Raw genomic sequence first — 20,530 nt, 5'->3', positions numbered from 1 at the left:
TCTTCCCACACCGCAGTACAGCAGCCGTTCAACCCACTCTGGTCACGCCTGCCGCTATACGAACTTGAACCATCTCGAGCATCATTTGCTCTGTGCTTCAAGTCGCTACTGATGACGCTGCTTCCGGCATCAGTTTTTGGTGTGATTAAAAAATAAAGGAATAAAATTAAAAAAAAAATATTTTACAGTGGAACCTCGTTTAACGCGCACCTCTCATAACGAGCAATTCGCGTAACGAGCAAAACTAATTGTAAAATAATGACTCGCTTAACGAGCGATGTTTCGCATAACGAGTGACGAGAGGGGAAGTCCCGGATTGTGCGCTTGCTACATCAGCCTGTGTTTAGCACTCGTTCCGCTAGCATCTTAGTGTCGCTTGTGATCACACAGTTTTCCAATCTTGTGTTCAGACATATTATTTGTGATTTTTTTTGTGCAAATTTAATAACCCTTGCAAAAATGTTCCCAAAGAAAAATCCGCAAAAAGACAGCCATAAGAGAATAAAAATAACCATAGAAATGAAACGTAAAATCATTGAAAAGCGAGAACGAGGTGTGAGCCTGGCTGATCTAGCACGCACATACAATCGGTCTACATCAACGATTTGCATGATTTGGAGTTGCACTGTGTTTCACAGCAAGAAGTTGTGGAGGAGAGTTTGTCGGAGGAGGAGGAGGTAACAGCAAAGCAACAATCTTCTGGCACAATAAGTGAAATGGTGAAAGCATGGGAAACTGTTGCTTCGTACATTGAGAAGCATCGCCCTAATAAGGCAGTGGCTATGCGCACTACAAATTTATTTAATGATAATGCTGTGTCGCATTTTCACCAGATTTTGAAGCGTCGGCAAAAACAAATGTCTCTAGACATCTTTATATTAAAAAAGAATTAGATATATATCATAAATAATAAACTAATTATTTCGATTTATTTTTTTCCCTGCAAATCGAATTCGCATTCCAGGTTGGTTCATTCGTCATAGAAGAAAAGATGAAGATGATTCACGCTCCTTAACAATGTATATATAATTTCCTTTGAATAAACGTTATACATAAAATTTTTTGAGTATTTTTTCGGCATGGAACGCATTATCGTATTTTACATTAATTTATATTGGAAAAACTGTTTCGCTTAACGAGTGTTTCGCATTACGAGTAAGATTCTGGAACGAATTATGCTCGTTAAGCGAGGTTCCACTGTATATCATTACCATCCATCCATCCAGGGGGATCAGCCCGTTGCAAGGCCGCTAGCTACACACAGAACAACACAGACAGAATAATTGCAAATAAACATCCATGCCTCGAGTGGGATTGAAACCCGCGATCCCAGCGTTCGAGCCAGCGAAGACAGTGCATACCTTAGAGTGCGAGACCAAGTGATTAGCACATCGTTACTGCAGACCTTCAGCCGTTGTTCTACATAATTCCCTTGAAGATTTAGGCACTTGTCATGTCCTGTGACGAGTTTCTGTATGTCTACATCGTAGAAGTCTGCCGCCAGTCCACTGAACAAGTCTTTAATCGACTTCATCATTGTGTAAGATTTGAGGCTTTCACGGCGGTGACTATGAAGAAAGCAGTCTTCTGGGATTTGGCGCCGTGTATATGTGGTGTTAACCGACGTTTCGGAGGAACGTATCGCCCCCATCTTCAGGGTAGAAGAAAAAGTATAAGAAATCTGCAAGCGACAACACCGTGAGAAACGGTAAAGCAGACTTCATCATTGCTACGCAAGCGCATGCCGCCCAAAAACTGTTTCAAGTGCGTGTACAAGTGAGAATCACATCAGAATAGAAACCAGTCCTTGAATTGGAAGAAGAAGCAGATATCTGACGGAATTTAGACATATCGCCTTGCAGTTGGTTAGTTAAGATGTAATGTGGCCTCTAACCTGTTATAGAGCCATCGTCGCATGCGCCCACTAGTTCGGATAATGCAAGAGGTGGAGGGCACACGATCACTAATCCGTCGTTTTCACTGCTTTCCACTTAAAGACCACTCTCATTCTGCAGCAGGTAAATGAATGCCCTCCCTGTAATGTATGCCACAAAATTTCAAACTCATTACATGTACGACCTCACAAATCGATTTACGGCAAGATCGACTTTTAATACTAAAACGTGACATTGGTTTCTAGTGGGTTATTCCACTAGGCTGTCGATGCCTAAATTAGGCTCCTATAGGGCCGACTGAGAGGTGCATAAATGACGAATTTGAAGGAACTTGGAAGGAAAAGTTCGCGGCTAAATAGAGACACTATCCCGTATTTGGAAGGATGGACTTGGGAATGCCATGAAAATATAGGTCAAAATAATTGACATGCAGACCGTAGTTCGAACCGAACTTCTTTCCAGTACAAGACTAGAGGATAATGTTATATAATGCAGCCAATTTTTGAGGGAGAGTAGGTGACGTCTGGTTCTGAGACCAACAGGCACATCGAATGGGAAAGATCCAGAAACACTACCATAAGAAGATAATATGTTAGAAAGTTAAAATTTCATTCAGTTACAATTCGACCCCGCCTCAACACGGGGTAAGTCAGTTCCCATTCCCGTATTCTCTCATATCCTCTCGGCACGGACCACGCACAGAAAACACAGCGTGCTGGGCCGTGTTTACAGAGCTGTTGTCTGGCAACGCGTTGATCAAATCCGTTACCGTACTGATTTAATACCCAGGGCAGAAAAGTAAATAAAACACGCAGGAAACAGGATACCCCGGTAAAAGGGCAGAGAGAACCAGTACGAGCAAAGTTTTCCAGTATTGTGGAAAGATCGGTCAAGAGTCCCTCTGTTTCTTGCTTACTTCCTGTTGCCTGGCTTGTTCCTTACCATGAGGATGGAGCCTATTATTTCCTTCGTCGGTGTACTTCCGCCTGCCACCCTTTCTGATTTGGAATAGGGAAAGCTTGGTGAAAGTGCCCATTCTCCAAATTACCATTCTCTCTCGTTTCTCTGATTCGATTGAAGAGTGAGTCTCCCTGTGCAGGCGATTTATTACTGCAGACTTTAATTCTCGATTCTGTTGATTAAGTTAACAACTGAGGCGCAATGATGAAGCATGTGGCGTAATCGAATTGTGGATGCGTAATAGTTCTGACAGACGGTCATGCAATTCTCCACTCGTTACGTCAGCTTATTTTAAAAAATTTCAATGCTTGGAATAACAGACTTGCTGACAACCGAGAAGCTAAATCACGTTATCATAAAAATGTCTGATGTTGACGCTGCTTGGTACTATCTCCTAATTGAATACAGAGTGTCCGGATGAAAGATGTTAAAAAAATATATCCCGTAAACTAGTTTTCATGCATTTATCCTGTTGATATCATCAGATAGGAAAACTCTGAAAATTTTTCTTTAATGCCAGGCTTACGCGCATGCGCCAGCTGGTGATCTTCGTCGAGCTCAGTAACGATGTCGACACCACAGGAAGAGGTTGAATGCGTGTTCTAGCTAGCAGAGTTGCAATCACTTACGGCTGTCCAGCGTCGTTTCAGAAGGCAATATGGACGTCAACCTCCTACACGGAAAAACATTCGGTTCTGGGACAACAAACTGAGGACTACAGGTAGGCTGCTGCGTGTAAAGCCTCCTGGAAAGACACGGACCTCTGAAGAAAATGTCAATCGCATTAGGGAGGCATTTCAGCGAAGTCTGCGCAAATCAATTCGTGCTGCTAGCTTGCAATTACCTACAAATTCCACGTTCAACAGTGCACAATGTGCTACACAAAAGGCTCCTCCTAAAAGCATACAAGATTCAAATGATTCCTGCACTAAAACCGAGTGACCAAGTAGCGCGCACAAACTTCGCCGTGGACATGCTAGAAAGAACTGACGCGTCACCCGATTTCGTCCGCCAAGTGTGCTTCTCGGACGTGGCGACGTTCCATGTCAGTGCAGTTGTAAACAGGTACAGCTGCAGGATATGGGGCAGTCAAAATCCACATGTCACATGTGAGTTGGACAGAGGCAGCCCCAAATTGAACGTGTGGACCTGCTTAATGCGCGACAAGTCGATTGGAACGTTTTTCTTTTCGGAAAAGAATTTGGCCGGACGTTCGTATTTGGACATGCANACTGACGCGTCACCCGATTTCGTCCGCCAAGTGTGCTTCTCGGACGTGGCGACGTTCCATGTCAGTGCAGTTGTAAACAGGTACAGCTGCAGGATATGGGGCAGTCAAAATCCACATGTCACATGTGAGTTGGACAGAGGCAGCCCCAAATTGAACGTGTGGACCTGCTTAATGCGCGACAAGTCGATTGGAACGTTTTTCTTTTCGGAAAAGAATTTGGCCGGACGTTCGTATTTGGACATGCAGCAGCTGCATGCGTTCCCCCAGTTACCACCTCAAATTATCCTCAACAAGATGGGGCGCCGCCACATTTCTGCCACCATGTTAGGAATCACCTGGACAGAGAGATGGCTGGGATATGAAATGGCAGAGGTGGACCAATCGCTTGGCCTCCTGGGTCGCCAGATTTAACCCCACTGGATTTTTTCTTGTGGGGTTATGTGAAGAACATTGTCTACCAGGGTAAGACCAACAGCCTTCAACATCGGAAAGCCCGCACAAGGGGCGCTGTGGCTACGGTAGCACTAAACATGCTTCAAGCAACGTGGAACGAGGTCGAATATCGTCTGGGTATTTGTCGTGCCACCAAGGAAATTCACACTGAAATTTATTGAGAAAATTATACGCACAGAAAATAACTTTGTAGGTTTCCCTTTATAATGGTGTAACCGATAAATGTGTATGCTTTCTGAGATATATTTAATTTATTTTGGATATTTTACTTCCGGATACCCTGTATTTATATCAAAGCAAAGGAGCAGTAAAATGAAAATGCAGGCTTCACAAATGTAGATGAACCTAAGCTCGGAAAGAGAACTGAGCGAATGATAAGAATGCTGCTCCTGTTATTATGTTCCAGCGGTTCGAACTGAGTTCTGTTCCAGGCAGAGGCGCTTCATTCGCGTGTTATACGTTGTGCAGTGCTCCTTATAGGTTAATAAATAGGGGATTTCTAACTCCTTATATCCCAAGCCACATATTTACTAAGGTATGAATTTTCAGTACATTCTCTCATGAACAAAGAAGTACCGTATGCTTCGAAAAAATGTAAACGACATACAGAGGTCGTAAATAAATTCACAGAGTTAAGGCATCGCCATAGCTCAGGCAGTCAGTCGCCGGCTTCGCACAGCGGCGGTCCGGTTCGAGCCCAGATCAGGTCATGTGGCATTTGTGGTGAACAAAATTGCACTGGGGAAGGTTTCCTTCAAGTACTTCGGTTTCTCCTGCCAAGTGTCATTCCACTGACTGCTCCACGTTCATCATCATCTATTATCTATCATCCGGGACTGGTACAATAGACAAATTAATGGCTGACGTACAAAATGGACTCTGTCACCCCACCAGAAGTTACTTAAAAAATAACTTCACAGAGTTGAGTCGTGTTTATTTCAAAACCTAAAGAGCCCATACTAGTTTATTTTGTAGCGAGTATAGCCGTTGCTATGAAACAAACAGAGAGACAAAGGCTGTTGCTTGGTAACGACCGGCAAACACGTCAGCTCTTTCCGAGGTCTCGCTAGCAACCGCCCATAGCAATAACTCTTTGGGACCTTGTTTTTTATTGGTTCCACCCTGGGGCTATATAACGAGGACACCAGGCCGGCTGAAGAGAACCGAGAGAGTCTCTTAACATGGCAGTTAGAGGAATTGCGAGATTTAGTTGAGGGTTGGCAGTTCACCTGTGATCTGGAAGGGTGGCTGAGAAGAGGGTGCTATAGTTGAGTTGGGAACACAGAGGGTTCAGTTGCGGGATATTCGCCGGGCAGGAAGGTCCTGAGCGTTGGAATCTTAAGAATCTCCACTGTTAACATCCGTTACCAGGAAACGGCTGTCGAAGGCACTGCGGGCTGGAGAAAACTTAGTGTTTGAAGCGGTGATTTGTAAATTGTGGAGATTAGCAATAGCGCTGTGTATATAAGTGGTCAATAAATATATATTTATCAATCCGTACCCCGTCTATAGTCACACACCCCTAAAAACGTGACAATATTCTAAACTAGAAGAATCAGTCCATAATCTCCAACGTATTTCTTTAAGATTCGATTTGATATTATCTTCCCATCCATGCCCACATTTCCTTAGTATATATTACATTAAGGTTTTCCATACCAGCACGTCCATTTCTTCCATGCGTTCTACATGCCTAACCCTTCCAATTTTCCTTGGTCTGGTAATTTTAATATCCGGCGGGAAGTACAGACAATGAAACTCCTCACTGTGCAGTACTTTCCGACCTCCTATTGTTTCATCCTCATCACAACCAAATACAGTAGAACTTGGTTATAACGTCATCAAAGGAACCTAAAAATAGTGTCGTTATAAACGAATGTCGTTGTAACCGAAATGGTCACTTCCACAGTAGCCTTATGTTAGTCACGTAAAAATCTACCAAAAACCGAGTTAAAATGTTGCATTTTTTAGTGAAATACGTAGTTAAGTACAGACTAACGTAACATTAACGTGGAATTGCCCAAATGTGTAATATCAAAGACATATTACAGCGATTTTCACTGACAATACACACCATATTTCACGAATCACTTTAACTTTCTCTTCAATGCTTAAAACTTTCCTTTTCATTGCCATGTTTTCGCTACTGCACTTCTCTGGGTTTAGGCAGGGACACTATAGGGTAAGTAGACAATGTGAGGTCCTGTTAGACGAGATTCTAGGAAAGGAATGCAGTTAACAACCTGCCGCGTCCTCTTGCACTATTCACGCAGTCCCACCCCACACCCTTGTTTTCGCATAAAACCCACGCTCCTCTTGCAGCCCGCGGTCGTATTCTTCCAGGACAGTCACGTCAGCAAGTAGAGAAAGTGAGGGTGGGCAGACACATCGAACTTTCCCACGATATCAGAGAAATTCAGGAATGAAAATGACGTTACATACGAGGTTGATGCATGTGTGCATGTCGTACTAAGAAAGGTATAAAAACAGTTGCTTTATGAGGAATTAGTTCATACCATTGAATATTTGACGCAATAGACAAGGTGTCGCAGAAACCGATGTTGCTATAACCAAGTTTTACTGTATTCTGATCCTGTCCTCAAATATCCTCAGTTTTTCTTCCGGTGAATGAGACAGACTATGTTTCATAGCCACAGAAAATTACAGATGAACATAGCGCTTGTATATTTCATCCTCACGTGTTTAGACAGGAACTTGAAAGTGTATCCGCATCAGGAGTCACGAAGTTCTCACGGTGGTGAACATGAATACAGGGTGATTCTGAATTACTGTCGGGGTTTCCGTGGCCTATGGCTTTCAAACCGAGAGCAATAAAACAAAATTGTTTGTAGAATATGTGTCACTTAACGAGTTTTACTACTTATAAGATCAATACTGCAGATTTCTAAAAACTTTAACATGAGCGCCTTCATTTTGTTGTCTCTGGTATGAAAACTGTAGGTCACGGGAACACCGACAATAATTTAGAATCACTCTGTCTACTCGTAACTGTCTACTGAGATATGATGCAGTGCAATTCAGTAGAGAAGTACCAACGTCTTGGAGGAACCAGCTGCGTCCATCTAAAGGGAAGGAATACAGAAAGGCTTACCTTAAATTCGGAGGATGTTTTTTGTTCCATTTTCAGGGTGAGAGAGGGAAAAGTTCTTTCAAAATGTTGGGTAACTATCTATCAAATTATACGGCATCACGTTCTAGAAAATGGTAACCTACCTGTAACAATTTTGTCGAGCGATCTTGTTGTTCGATCAAACCTCTGCTGAAGGCATGATTGTCAGAATATGGGATTTTACTGTATGACGGGCCTCGATAACATCTTGTCTTCTCCAGTTTGCAAATGAGAAATTTACTGGGTAGTGGCGCTGATCACTTTGCTATTTCGTCAACATCTAGAGGTAAAACTGAAGGGGACTTCCTTTTTGGAAATTGCATGAAGATAATATAGAGTGACATAAATAAAGTCTAAAATCTATTTTATTGTGGTATGTGGTAGCGTAGTTGGTTGAGGAACTATAGCACAAGCCGGAAGGTGGCGAGTTCGATTCCCGATAAGGGCTCTGGATTTTTTCAATTGACCTAATGCTTCCAGCCGCATTACGGTCCTGGGCTCGACTCAGCCTGTGACAGAAATGAGTACCAGGAATCTTTTTTTTTCCCCCTTGGCACTACAGCCCCAGTGGGCCTAGGCCTACCTCCATGAACTCCGTTCACTTCGGTTTTTCTCTATCTTACACATACGGTAGGACTCCTTGGACGGGTGATCAGCTCGTCGCAAGGCCTCTACCTGTAGACAAACACAGAAAAACGCACACAAATATCCATGCCCTGAGTGGGATTCGAACCCACGACCGACTACCAGGAATCTTCCTGGTGCTAAAGGGAGGCCGGCGGGTAAGGCTGACAACCTCACCGCCATCTATGATTCGATTGTCTAGAAAATATAGGAACCGCGGACGTCTCACAGCCCTATGGGCCTCCACGGCCTGTTACAGGGATAGGTTTACCTCTAACGCATTGTGAAAGGACGCTATAACCGACTACTCAAAATCCGCGACATGTATCTTGGCTGGTAAACTGTCATTTGGAGATGTATAAATAAAAACTAACTAAACTACTTCACGACTGGCGGTATACCGTCACTCAATTGGTCTTGGCGTCAAGAACGTTGAGACTCACGAGCAGAGACCTTCATTTACAACTGAACCCTTGCAGTAATTGTCCTTGTGTAACATCCTCTCTGACGAGAAGATGGTTTTGTCTCTTACGAATATGTTGGCCTTTCGTCAAGTGTATGTATCGCACATACAGAATGTTATTGAAAATTCTTCCTTGTGCACTATATACACAATTTCTCTGTTAGTACAGGCTTTGCAAATCAGATCATGTCTATGTTACGTATCTATATTACAACGGCAGCTTAGTCACGTGAACGGTCGTAAGGTTGACCGTCGCCAAGTTTAAGTCTCTTATATATTCTGTGTCTGGCTCGCCTTGTCCTATACTGCGAAAATGTTCATTCTCATGATTTGTATGACTTCTGCTTGTCACCTGCGCAGTTTTTTTTTTATATAATCGTATGCATACGGAAGGTTGAAAGACGTGTGCAAATCGCGAACCGGCATTAGATGAACGTTAGTGGTCAGCTTCACCCACTTGCCTTTTAGATCCCGGGGAAAGAGCCCCTTTACCCATCGGATAGGAGAGTAGTTGGGCCCCAGAGTCGGTCTGGAAGCTGTTGAGGGAAGAAAAATCTTGCACTGCCGGGAATCAAACCCGGCCCGTCAAGCCTGTATCCCGTCGCTACAGCGACTGAGCTTATCCCGACTCGTACATCCTGTATGCATCTACTAATATGAAGGGAAATTTCTGGCATGCCAGTGAAATTTGCCTGCTGGCATTCATAGAGCGGAGAAACTGATAGGACCGCCAGGCGTTCCTCCACACCTCGTTCGTGAAGACGCTAGGCAGTATCTGAAAACTGCTGGTGATCTAGTGTGAGTTTGTTTGTCTCTCTTCACAGGACTACTGCACGCTCAATCTGGCGCGGGAGCAGCCCGGGTGAAGTTAACTCGGAGTGTGACTGCCACTTCGACCCCTTCCTCAAATACGCAGCCAACCTTCACATGGCCCAACAAAAGTAAGTGCCTGTTGCTTCATATCTCTCTTATACATAGTTTATTGGTTGCATCATCAATATTTCTTGGAGTGACGCTTTCCCGTAAGAGTGCAGGAATCCAACCGGTGCAAAGACAACTTTTCTTATCTCGTTCTTTCTATTATCTTCCTTCTCCTCCTTTATTTCTGTTTCTTCCCTTCTTCTACCATCCACCCATCCATCCGTCCGACCATCTACCTACCTACCTGTCTGTCTATCTATCTGTCTGTGAAATTCTTTGTTCCACTTCAGTTTCTTAATCTTAGACAGTCGGTAGGACTCTTTGTAAGGGATAGCAGCCCGTTGCAAGGACTCTATTTAAACAGGCAACACAAACAGAATGAACACAGAGAGACATCCATGCCTTGAGTAGGATTCGAACAAACGATCCCAGCGTTCGAGCGAGCGAAGAGAGTAGATGCCTTAGACCACGCGGCCACTGGGATCGCCCATATGCGTAGTACGAGAAAGAATTCAGACTGTGAAAAAATTTGTCTCGAGAATTTGGCGAAATGTCCTCAGCCCCACCCTCCTTAAAATACGGGCCCTTTAAATGGGTATAAAAATGAAAAATTTAAATTCTCCCGAGAATGGTGCCAATAATTTTGGTTGAAATTCAATAATTTATGAATTTATGGAGTTAAGACCCCAAAACAAAATCATGAAGATGGTGTCTTCGGGAACTTAAAGAGATCATCAAACAAGAAAAAAACTCCGTGGTTTTAGTCGGCAAGCGAACTATACCGACCGAGTGACCGCCGCTTGTCGACGAAGTTAGTGCCAACTTTAGTGGATGACCTCACGTATAAACTCACAGTGTTCGACTGATGGCGCCAAACGTCAAACGGTCTGACACGTGTAATTACATTCGTAATTTCACGTGTTGTGTAATTATCACTGTAACACACCGTGGAGCCCCATAGTGTTGTGAGGCGTCGAGGCTCCCACACTTTCTAGGCAGTCGGCTCACAGATGGCGGTGAGGTTGTCAGCCTTACGCCCGGCCGCCCTTTACCCCCAGGAGGATGCCTGGTAATCATTTCTGTCAGAGGCGAAGTCGACCCCAGGGCCATAGTGCGGGCGGAAGGATTAGGTTCATTGAAAAGTCCAATGAGCTAAGCGGGAATCGAACTCGCAACCTTCCGGCTTGTAGCATAGTGCCTCAACATACTAGGTGACTGTAACCGGATTGGTGATCTGACTTACTGACCACTTACACACTCACTCGTAATTATACTTAATTATAGCGCCAATGCTAATATCAAACATTCAGCTCATTAGAGCACACAGTCTGGTGCTCTCAATCTGTTACTAGGCGTTTCCTGGTAACGGCTCCAACAATGGCTATCTCTCTAACTCCTGCTCAAGTCCTCTCTTCATAGCCTCCCGCATATAACTGACTAGATCTTAAAGTCAAAATCAAAGTCAAAGTCATATTGTGACTGACAGTCAGCCAGTCAGTCTTGATGTGGAGCCCAGTCTGGTTCTTATGACCAGATATTTAAATGACTGACTAGATCTAACATTGTCCCTTTTTTATAACATCTCGGCACGGACCACATAGAAAACAGCTCTTCCATTGTTGTAGTGCAACTACTGCATTTTTAAGAATGTACTGCCTAGCAAAGGGAACGTTTCTACCGAGTCGTTACCCAGAAACGGGACTGTTATATCCGCTCATCTCCTTGTCGTTCCATAGCAACGGATCTACAGGCTACAGAAGTTTTCCTGTTTTGGGGTACATTCGTCTAAATTGATCTAAAGCAGACGAGATGAAGAAAGTTGGAAAGTGGAATGGTGATAGGAAGAAAAAACAAAAGCGACACGATAGTACTATTGGAGAAAAGAGGGAAGAAGGAAAACATACTTAAATTTACATAAAAATAGAATGTCCTTCCGTTGATTTGTGAACGGGAATTACAGTAGTTTTTGCAAGAATTGAGACATTCTAAACTTGACCTAAAGAATATTTCGGAACGTCAAAAATACATAAAAAGCGGACGTTGGAGTCAAATGAGGGCCAGAACGACCCACAGGCCCCCTTTCTTTTCCTGATCATTTTACGCCAATACAGTCATCAGACCTTACTCCATTCTGTTTTGTAAGGCCTGGAGTATCAGGGAGTCTCTATGAAGTTCAAGAGAATGGTGAGGAAGCGGCAGACCAAATTGTAAATGAGGAATCCCGAATGGAATTATAGTCGCGAGCCTTCCGCATATGAGACGCCATGCTCGTGTTTCTAATAAGATCGAGAAAGCTGTTCCAGGTCGATTACTTACATATCAGTGATGAGGAGCGCATTCCATGTCGAGCTCTTGCTTCGGGCATAGCAGCGATTCGGAATAAGTTATTGCCGCTTACGTTGGCATGTAGACTGCACATTCCATGGCATACGGCTGGCTCGTGCGTAATACAGAGACGGCGGGGAGAAGCAGTCCAGCAGCGGGCGAATGTTCTGTATTCGCGAGATCAAATTATAGTCAACTGTCCTCACAAATGTCTCCGCTACTAAAAATATGGACTGGTTTCACTGGGCCTCGCTCTCGTTTGTGAGTTATTTAATGACGAGCGGTCAGTATGTAGATTATATGCAAAAAACAATCGTATGATTCGCTCAGTGGGGGGTGGAGTCCAGCTGGGTCCACTCTGCACGGCGGCCACTGATTGGCCTATTGTACCTGCCCCGGGTGATTATGATGATGGAGAATTTGATGGAATGAAGATTGGCAAGGGAAACCGAAGTACTCGGAGAAAACCCGCCCCAGGGCCACTTTGTCCACCACAAATCCCACTTGATCAGACATGGGATCGAACCCGGGCCGCCGCGGTGGGAAGCCAGCGACTAACTGCTTGAGCTATGGCGCATCCTACGATCGTATGATAGTGAATAATAAGTAAAAGGGATGTGGGACGAACCAGTCATAGCCTTGTTTGATACACTATTTCGAAGCTGAATGGAAGCGCTGAGAACACGACAAAAACCTCAGTCGGGATAGTCCGTGTCCCATATGAGATTTGAACTCAGTAACTGTCCAACAGAAGCATAGAGTAATTCCTCTAGAACAACCTTCTCGATGACTAACACAATATCTATTGGTTGTTGTGTAACAGTCTAACAAATTAACTAACTTCATGGAACTGAGAGCCATTCTTGAGAAGATGAACTTCCCAATATCTTATGGAACCCGAATGTTTATTACCGTGTTCATGAGAGCCCTTCACTGGTCCCTATCCTGAGTTAGATCAATCCAGTCCATACCACCGCATCCTGTATATCTAAGCTCCATTTTAATATTGTCCACACACACTTATTGGTCTCTTTTCATTCTGGCTCTCCCACCAATAACCTATATGCATTCCTCTTCTTCCACATTCGTGCTACACGCCCTGCCCATCGCATCCTCCTTCACCTGATCATTCTAATTATACTTGGAGAAGAGTACAAGTTATGAAGCTCCTCATTATGCAGTTTTCTGCAGCCTCCTCTCATTTCACCTCTCTTCTGTCCAAATATTCTCCTCAGTGTTCATGAAGGAACCTGCCCTATACAACAGACTTCTTACATTCCTCGTACCAAATCTCATGCCCATTTTCTTTAGTTTAGGTCGTTTATCCAAAGAACTACATAGCAAAGAACAACAACTGCACGCTTCATATGATGTCGAATGAGATATTAATTTTGGACTGTGCAGTTATTTCAAATGATTAAGTGGCCGTGGTCTATTTCAAACACGAAAGAGGAAACCTATTTCTCTATTGTTCAGACTTCCAGTCTTACACATTGCGTGCTGCTACATGTTGCGTTTCGATAATGTAAGTTTATAAACCATGAACTAAATGGGACTTTGTCCGATGGGACAATGTGCTGAGCTTCTGCGTGAATGGTCATGGGATTGAATCCTACTCGTGTCNGGGGGGGGGGGGAGACGCGTTGACTCCAGCTTCTAGCTTGAAAACAGAACCTAGGTTCGTCCGACATGTTGGTACATGTCTAACAAACTACACGGCGTTACGTCCAAGACGTCTGAATCATAATTTGAACCTGTGTTTCTTGCAGAAGATCTACAAGTACAGTTAGAAGAAGATGAAAGAGGGTACGAGGCAGTGGTAGTACCCTCTGGGGGTCCTCCTGAGCTGGACGGGGGCGTGAGAACCGGAAGGGATGGCAGAGAAACCTGGGGACGAGGTGCGGATTTCCTGCTCTCGATCATTGGGTTCGCCGTGGATCTCGCCAACGTATGGAGGTTCCCATACCTTTGTTACCGAAACGGTGGAGGTAAGTCCTCTACCTTCCTTCAAAACAGCTTATGTATGTCCTTCATCTGATATGTAAAAAGAGTAAAGCTATCCCTGTACCAGGCCGAGAAGGCACATGGGGTTCTGAGACGTTAAGGGTCCCTCACTATCTAGACAATCGGCTCAAAGATGGCGGTAAGGTTGTCAGCCTTACGCGCCGGCCGCGCTTTACTCCCCAGGAAAATTATTTAATTAATTACTGGTACTGATTTCTGTTAGAGGCTGAGTAAACCGCAGGGCCTAGTGCGGCTGGAAGGATTAGGTCAACTAAAAAGAATCCAATGACCTCATCGGGACTTGAACCCGCGACCTCCCGGCTTCTAGCATAGCCCCTAAACCAACTGGGCTACCGCGTGCCCTTCTACATTACTACGGCCTCTTTATCTATATTTCTGCATCCTGCTGTGTGTCCTGCCACGAACGTACTCTGAAGGGCCGTCAACACAACAACTGATTATAAACCGAAATGAAAATAGTTAGTATTTGAATTATTTTATTCTTATCCCACTACATGCGTCCATCTGTCAAGGCCATCATCGGGTGGTTTTCATGAATTACACATGTCGTTACTGAGTTATTAAAATTTTAATAATTCAATAACAGCACATGCAATTCATAAAAAATCACCTAATGATGATCTTAACAGGTCGAAACATATAGCATAATGAAAAAAACTCTTTCTTCTTGTCGCTCATTTGACTATGCTGTCAATAGCTCCGATTTTATTGTCACGGATAGGATGATTGGATTTATTGACCTTCGCAAATCCGGACTACAGGCAATACAGCGCTGTCGCTGAATTATACACTTTACAGTTCACCGCTACACAAACACTTATTCAGTTCCGTAATCATTTTTCACAGGCGGTAGGACTCCCTGGGCGAGTGATCAGCCCGTCGCAAGGCTGCTAGCGCAGTACAGGACAACATAACACGGAATAAACGCATACACACACCAAACATTTATGCCCTTAGTGGGATTCGAACCCACGATTCCAAGTACCGAGCGATCGAAGACAGTTCGTGCTTTAGTTGGCGTGGGTACTGTGACCGCCTAGCAATGGGTATACACGTCACAATATGAAGTTAAATAGTAGAATTACAGATGAATAATGAATTTGAAAGGATATTCTTAATGATGACAGTCGGTGAGCCGGCCGAAATTGGAACCCAGTTCCTCTACATGCCACAGAGCTCAGTCGATACGCAGGTCTCAAATCAGTTTAAGGGAGCAGCTCCTGATGATAGACGAGCATAAGTTTCACTCAGAGGCAGGAGCGACGGCGGGGCGACAAGCCTACGGGGAATTCAGTATTTCAAAAAATGATAATTATAAATTGGGTGAAATCTGAAGTGCTCACGTTGGGGCCTATGCAAATTATGTCCGAGCCTTTTCTGGGATGTGATACCGTGCAGTCTGTTACGTTTACGATAAGGAAGAACGCATTTGCCTCCGTTTGTCAGAAGTTGCGCATTCGTCTCAGTCATCAAGAAACATGTACCAGACTCTGCAAAGCCACTTTTTGTACGACGGTAACTATGAATTATTTGAAATGAATTAACGTATGTAATAAGACTAAAAATAATTGCTTAAAAAATTACTTACGTAACACCCGTTGGGGGCCGCGCCATAGCTCAAGCGGTTAGTCACTGGCTTCCTACCGCGGCGGCCCGGGTTCGATCCCGGGTCTGGTCAAGTGGGATTTGTGGTGGACAAAGTGGCGCTGGGGCAGGTTTTCTCCGAGTACTTCGTTTTCCCCTGCCAATCTTCATTCCACCAATTGCTCCACAATCACCCTCACCTATCATCTCGGGCTGGTACAATAGGCCAGAGGTGGCTACAGTACAAGGGACTTACTCCCACCCCACTAGCAATAAAAAACACACGTTGAGAATTCAGGGCGAAAACTCATAATTTTTTTGTATAATCTTTCGTACCGTTGTCTTCCTCTGCTTTCTCCCGTATTCCTAACCAACCCTATCTGGTATCGAATGTTGCGTCGAGGCCGACGTTTAACGCCATATCCCAAGAACATTCACAAATATTCAGTAGTAAACCGTCTCTTTATACAGTATGCCACATATCCACATCGAAANTACATATTATCGGTACTTACGGAAGAGAAATGACGCACTGAAGACTGCTCGTTAGTTCTTAATGTTCTGCATAACTGACGTTAGTGGAACGTGTTGACACTCAACAATTTGTTGCCACGAAACCAGAAAGTGCCTAACGTAAGAGCTTCTCTCTCACCGTTACATTAATTTCCAGACACCCACATGCGCAGAAGGAATACTTTTCGACCTCTTTCTCATCCCAACGACGAGATTCGGTGTTTTCGTTTTTCATTGCCGTTATTCTGTGTTACTGACAGGCGCCTTTCTAATCCCGTACACTCTGATGATGGTGTTCGGCGCAGTGCCTCTATTCTACATGGAACTGATCCTCGGACAGTTCAACAGGCAGGGCCCTGTCAGCGTCTGGAGCATCTGTCCTCTCTTCAAAGGTGAGATATTCTTTCCTTCTGAAGCCTAAAATTAATGTAATGTTGCATTTTAAGCATCCTGTAGCACTAATATGTTTATTTTGCTAAATTGATCGATAGACTCTTCAACTCTGAAGAAAGAGGAAAAAATTCCTCCGAATGTCGAAAAACATCTGTTAGATCGTATTCGTGGAGATTTATGCCCTGCAGAGGCATTGCAGACACACGTTATGAAGACACAAACCATAGAAATGTTATCTGCTGCAGGTGTGGGTTTCTGCGCGGTGCTCGTTGCCTTCTACGTATCCTTCTATTACAACGTCATCATCGGCTGGGCCCTGTACTTCCTGGTGGCGAGTGCCACACCAGAGTTACCCTGGCTCCACTGTAACAACACGTGGAACACGGACAGTTGCACGGAGAGCGAGATCACTGATAGCAACAATGGCAGCGCCAACTCCTCCGTCGATGCCCCGAGCCCCAGTGTGGGCAGCGTCGCTGCGGGCGGCGGCGCGGGGAAGCTCCATTTCTCACCGGCCTCAGAGTACTTCCAGTAAGTCACCCTCGCAAACCCCAGTTTGTTAACCGCTTTACGCGACAAACACTTCTCACAGGAAACATGTCTTTACGAATATCCTTTGCATTGAGTCCTTCCGCCCACAAAGAACGCACAATAGAACACTACTCTTCGGTAGTACACACCTAAGCATGATCGCCATTTTGACTACAGAAACCAGCCTCTGAACATGTGCATGCGCGTCTGTTACCTACACTATAATGAAGTTTGACTCTGATTTGTTTCATTTTGGTCCGTCACACTAACAGTTACAATTATAAAAGACAAGTCTGTCCAGTGTGACTATTTCAGTTTTCTCACTTGATGATTCACTAGTCTTACATGTTTCGATCCATTTGGATCATCTTCAGACGCACCAAACACTTTTTTGAAACCACTATCACAACAGTTGTCATACCAAATACACATGTATTGTCCAGTGATACAATGTTCCATTTATCAGTCACAGCCTTTCTGGCCAGTGATTGAGGCTAGCTCTTTCTAAGGGACCCAACAGAATAGGTGTTTTACCTCACCTGAGGACGGAAACAGATCCAGTTTCCGAAACGCCTTTTTTTTCTTAGTTATCTTAAAAACAGGACGATGGCTAAAGTCCGAAAACCCAATATCTCTCTGTGTTATACACCATCGTCAGAATCCTATAGTAACTATTCAACTGCTCTGTAAATCACTGTAGTCAGTGTACTTATCGAATTATTACCGATCTAAGAGTACATCCAATAAGTTCAGCGCCATATCACTGGCCCCAGTGTATTTGGAATATGTGTCCCTTCCGCACCACTGCTGTCGTGTTTGTGTGGCCGTCTTCATCAATAGTCTCAAGAACAATTCCAGAAATTCTACTCTATGCTCTGGTCCTACCGCCGTCAATCTACTCCTAACGAGCATTTTCTTTTATTGCCGAACTCAGCGTATTCCGGTAAATATCTGGAAGATATTGTAACGTGTTTCGGTACTGAAGACGCCGTAGAGATGGTTAATTGGTTTATTTAACGATCTACAAGTAACTGCTACAATTAATTATCACAATGTTACGGGTTTCCACACTTTACAAACCCTACAACAAAATCTCTTAACACTATCTTCCAGAGTCTTCACGTATTAATAACGCGGGAGCTATATAAGTCTCGCTGAATTACACACTCCAAATATAACTTGTTATCACGAACTATCACTGATTCTCGCACACGCGTCTGTAGCTGGTAACTTGCGAACTGAGAACTCGTTGATAACACACTGACTCTCGCTTGCTGCTCAGCCGGCTTTTATTCCGTTCGCTGTTGCTAGGGTCGCCCGCTACGTCACAGTAGGTAGCGGTGCCGCGTCACCGTGTTTGCGTATAGCCTAGCAACGCTGTTACCTCGCGTCGTCTTACGTCACCGCGCGTTGCGCGTTACGTCACCGCGGGGGGGAGGGAGCGCTACGTTACCGCCACGTGCCGCTGGGGAGGTAGGGGTCCTCCGTTGCCCAACATGTCACAATATCTTCTAGAAAATTTCCAGCAAATGTTTCCCCTATCAGCTACTCCACAGTACCTCCCTTTCATTGCTAACAGAGTTTGTTCCAGGTTCAGATAACGAAAGTGTAGCAGTGGATAAAATATAAAAAAAATTCAATAAAATCTTGAAGAAACTGTTAATATAGCATGTAGAGCCGTTGTTATGGAACGACTGCGAGATGGAATAATATACCAGGGCCGTTTATGAGCAACGGCTAGGTAAACACATTCCCGTTTCTAGGCAGCAAATTTTGAATAACGCAACATTTGGACTACAATAATGGAGCAGCTGTGTTTTGTGTGTGGTTCTTGCCGATATGTTATAAACAAGAGAAGAGTTTAGACCTAGTCAGAAGAAACCTAGTGCCTGGGAGGATAACTGGGCCACCCTTTACCCAGAGGAGACTTGGTCCTCCAGGTTGGGGAGTCTCGAATCTGAGATAGTAAAATATGGTTATTAGTCCCGCGGGACTCAGACCCGAGAATGACTGCGCTGGGCAGGACCAACAGCAATTGTAAAGGATAGACACATCCTCTCGTGAGAGAGGATATTACGTAAGGACTATAGCTGCATGGATCCAGCTGGTGAAAAATACTGGTCGTGAGTCTCAAGGGGCTTGGCGCCAAGATGAAACGAATGTCGGCAAACCGCCAGCCGTAAAGTAACTCTGACTCTGACTCTGACCTAGTCAGTTCTGTTTGCGAAAAGATGATTTCAGCCGGAAGCAGAGGAAAATCCATTGTTGGAGACGTTACCAGGAAACGTCTAGTAACAGACTGAGAACACTAGACTGTGCTTTAGTGAACCGTAAAATGCGAAATTAACGACAATGTTACGATTATAGATATTTATAGTTACAACCCTTAAATGGTCAATAATTCAGCAATCAAAACCATGTCTAGAGTCACCCCTACACATAGCATTATGTATGAAAGCAAAAGTTGGATCGTGACAAGTTAGTTTCATGCAGGAAGAATTTTCCTCGCAACGTAACTGGCAAAATTCCTTAATTTGTCAATGCGCAATGCGCACGAGTAAGAAATAAAAATCTGTAATACGTAGGTCGTACCGAAAGTCATGAGCAACTTTTTTTTGCATGCAACCTGGGAACAGCAGACGAAAGAGAGTGGTGGTAGGTGGAACCAGCTGTTGTGTTAACCTTGAGTGTCTTGTGACGTCAATAGCTTGCATCACGTGACCAGTATCACTCCTAACAAAATGGCCGACAACGATATATCGTTTCGCCAGCGTGCTGTTATCGAATTTCTTGTGAAAGAGGAATTCCCTGCTGCAGAAATTCACCAGAGACTTCAGCGTGCTTATGGAAATGTGTGCATGGGTGAGAGCAGTGTTCGAAGATGGGTGAAACATTTTAAAGATGGGAACACCAGCATCGAAGATGAGCCTCCGAGCTGCCGTCCTCGAACAGCCTCAACTGAACGCAAGAAGGAAAGAGTGGATGAGATCATTCAAGATCACAGGCGTGTGACTGTGGACACAATAGCCCGAAAACTTGGAATAGGGCACAGTGCAGTACAAGAGATGATTGAAAGCTTGGGCTATGTGCTCGTTGGGTCCCGCGGTTATTGACCGAAGACCACAAAGGTCAGCGAAAAGCCATCACCTCAGAACTGCTGCAGAGATATCGACACGAAGGCGATGATTTTTTGCTCTGCATTGTGACAGGTGACGAAAGCTGGTTTCACCATTTCGAGCCTGAAACGAAACGGCAGAGTATGGAATGGCACCATTTGCATTCTCCATCAAAAAAGAAGACAAAGACAGTGGCATCAGCTGCGAAGGTGATGGACACAGTCTTCAGGGTTGCAGAGGGGCTTATTCTGGCCGAATTCCCGGAACCTGGGCAAACCATCAATGCTGCTCGTTATGTCCAGACGCTGCACAAGCTCCGTCGTGCATTGCGCGATAAACGTCCGGGACGAAACATCATCATCCTTC

The 20,530-nt window shown here is 44.4% G+C and overlaps 1 protein-coding gene across 5 annotated transcripts in view; it reads left to right on the top strand.

The window, feature by feature from the left end:
• The window catches only part of LOC111872137 (sodium-dependent noradrenaline transporter), a 241,565-nt gene that overhangs the window by 164,708 nt on the left and 56,327 nt on the right, over nucleotides 1-20,530 (top strand). For all 5 annotated transcript variants that reach the window (XM_033754543.1, XM_033754542.1, XM_033754541.1 and 2 more), the window contains exons 3-6: nucleotides 9,581-9,697; nucleotides 13,772-13,990; nucleotides 16,385-16,516; nucleotides 16,763-17,048. In XM_033754543.1, the coding sequence (XP_033610434.1) occupies nucleotides 9,581-9,697; nucleotides 13,772-13,990; nucleotides 16,385-16,516; nucleotides 16,763-17,048 (754 nt within the window). The remainder of the gene's footprint in view (nucleotides 1-9,580; nucleotides 9,698-13,771; nucleotides 13,991-16,384; nucleotides 16,517-16,762; nucleotides 17,049-20,530) is intronic.

The sequence above is a fragment of the Cryptotermes secundus genome, unplaced genomic scaffold, assembly GCF_002891405.2.
Source record: "Cryptotermes secundus unplaced genomic scaffold, Csec_1.0 scaffold470, whole genome shotgun sequence".
NCBI classification, from domain to species: Eukaryota; Metazoa; Arthropoda; class Insecta; order Blattodea; family Kalotermitidae; genus Cryptotermes; species Cryptotermes secundus.
The sequence above is the reverse complement of the archived record's forward strand: the minus strand, read 5'-3'. Positions and strand labels throughout refer to the sequence as shown.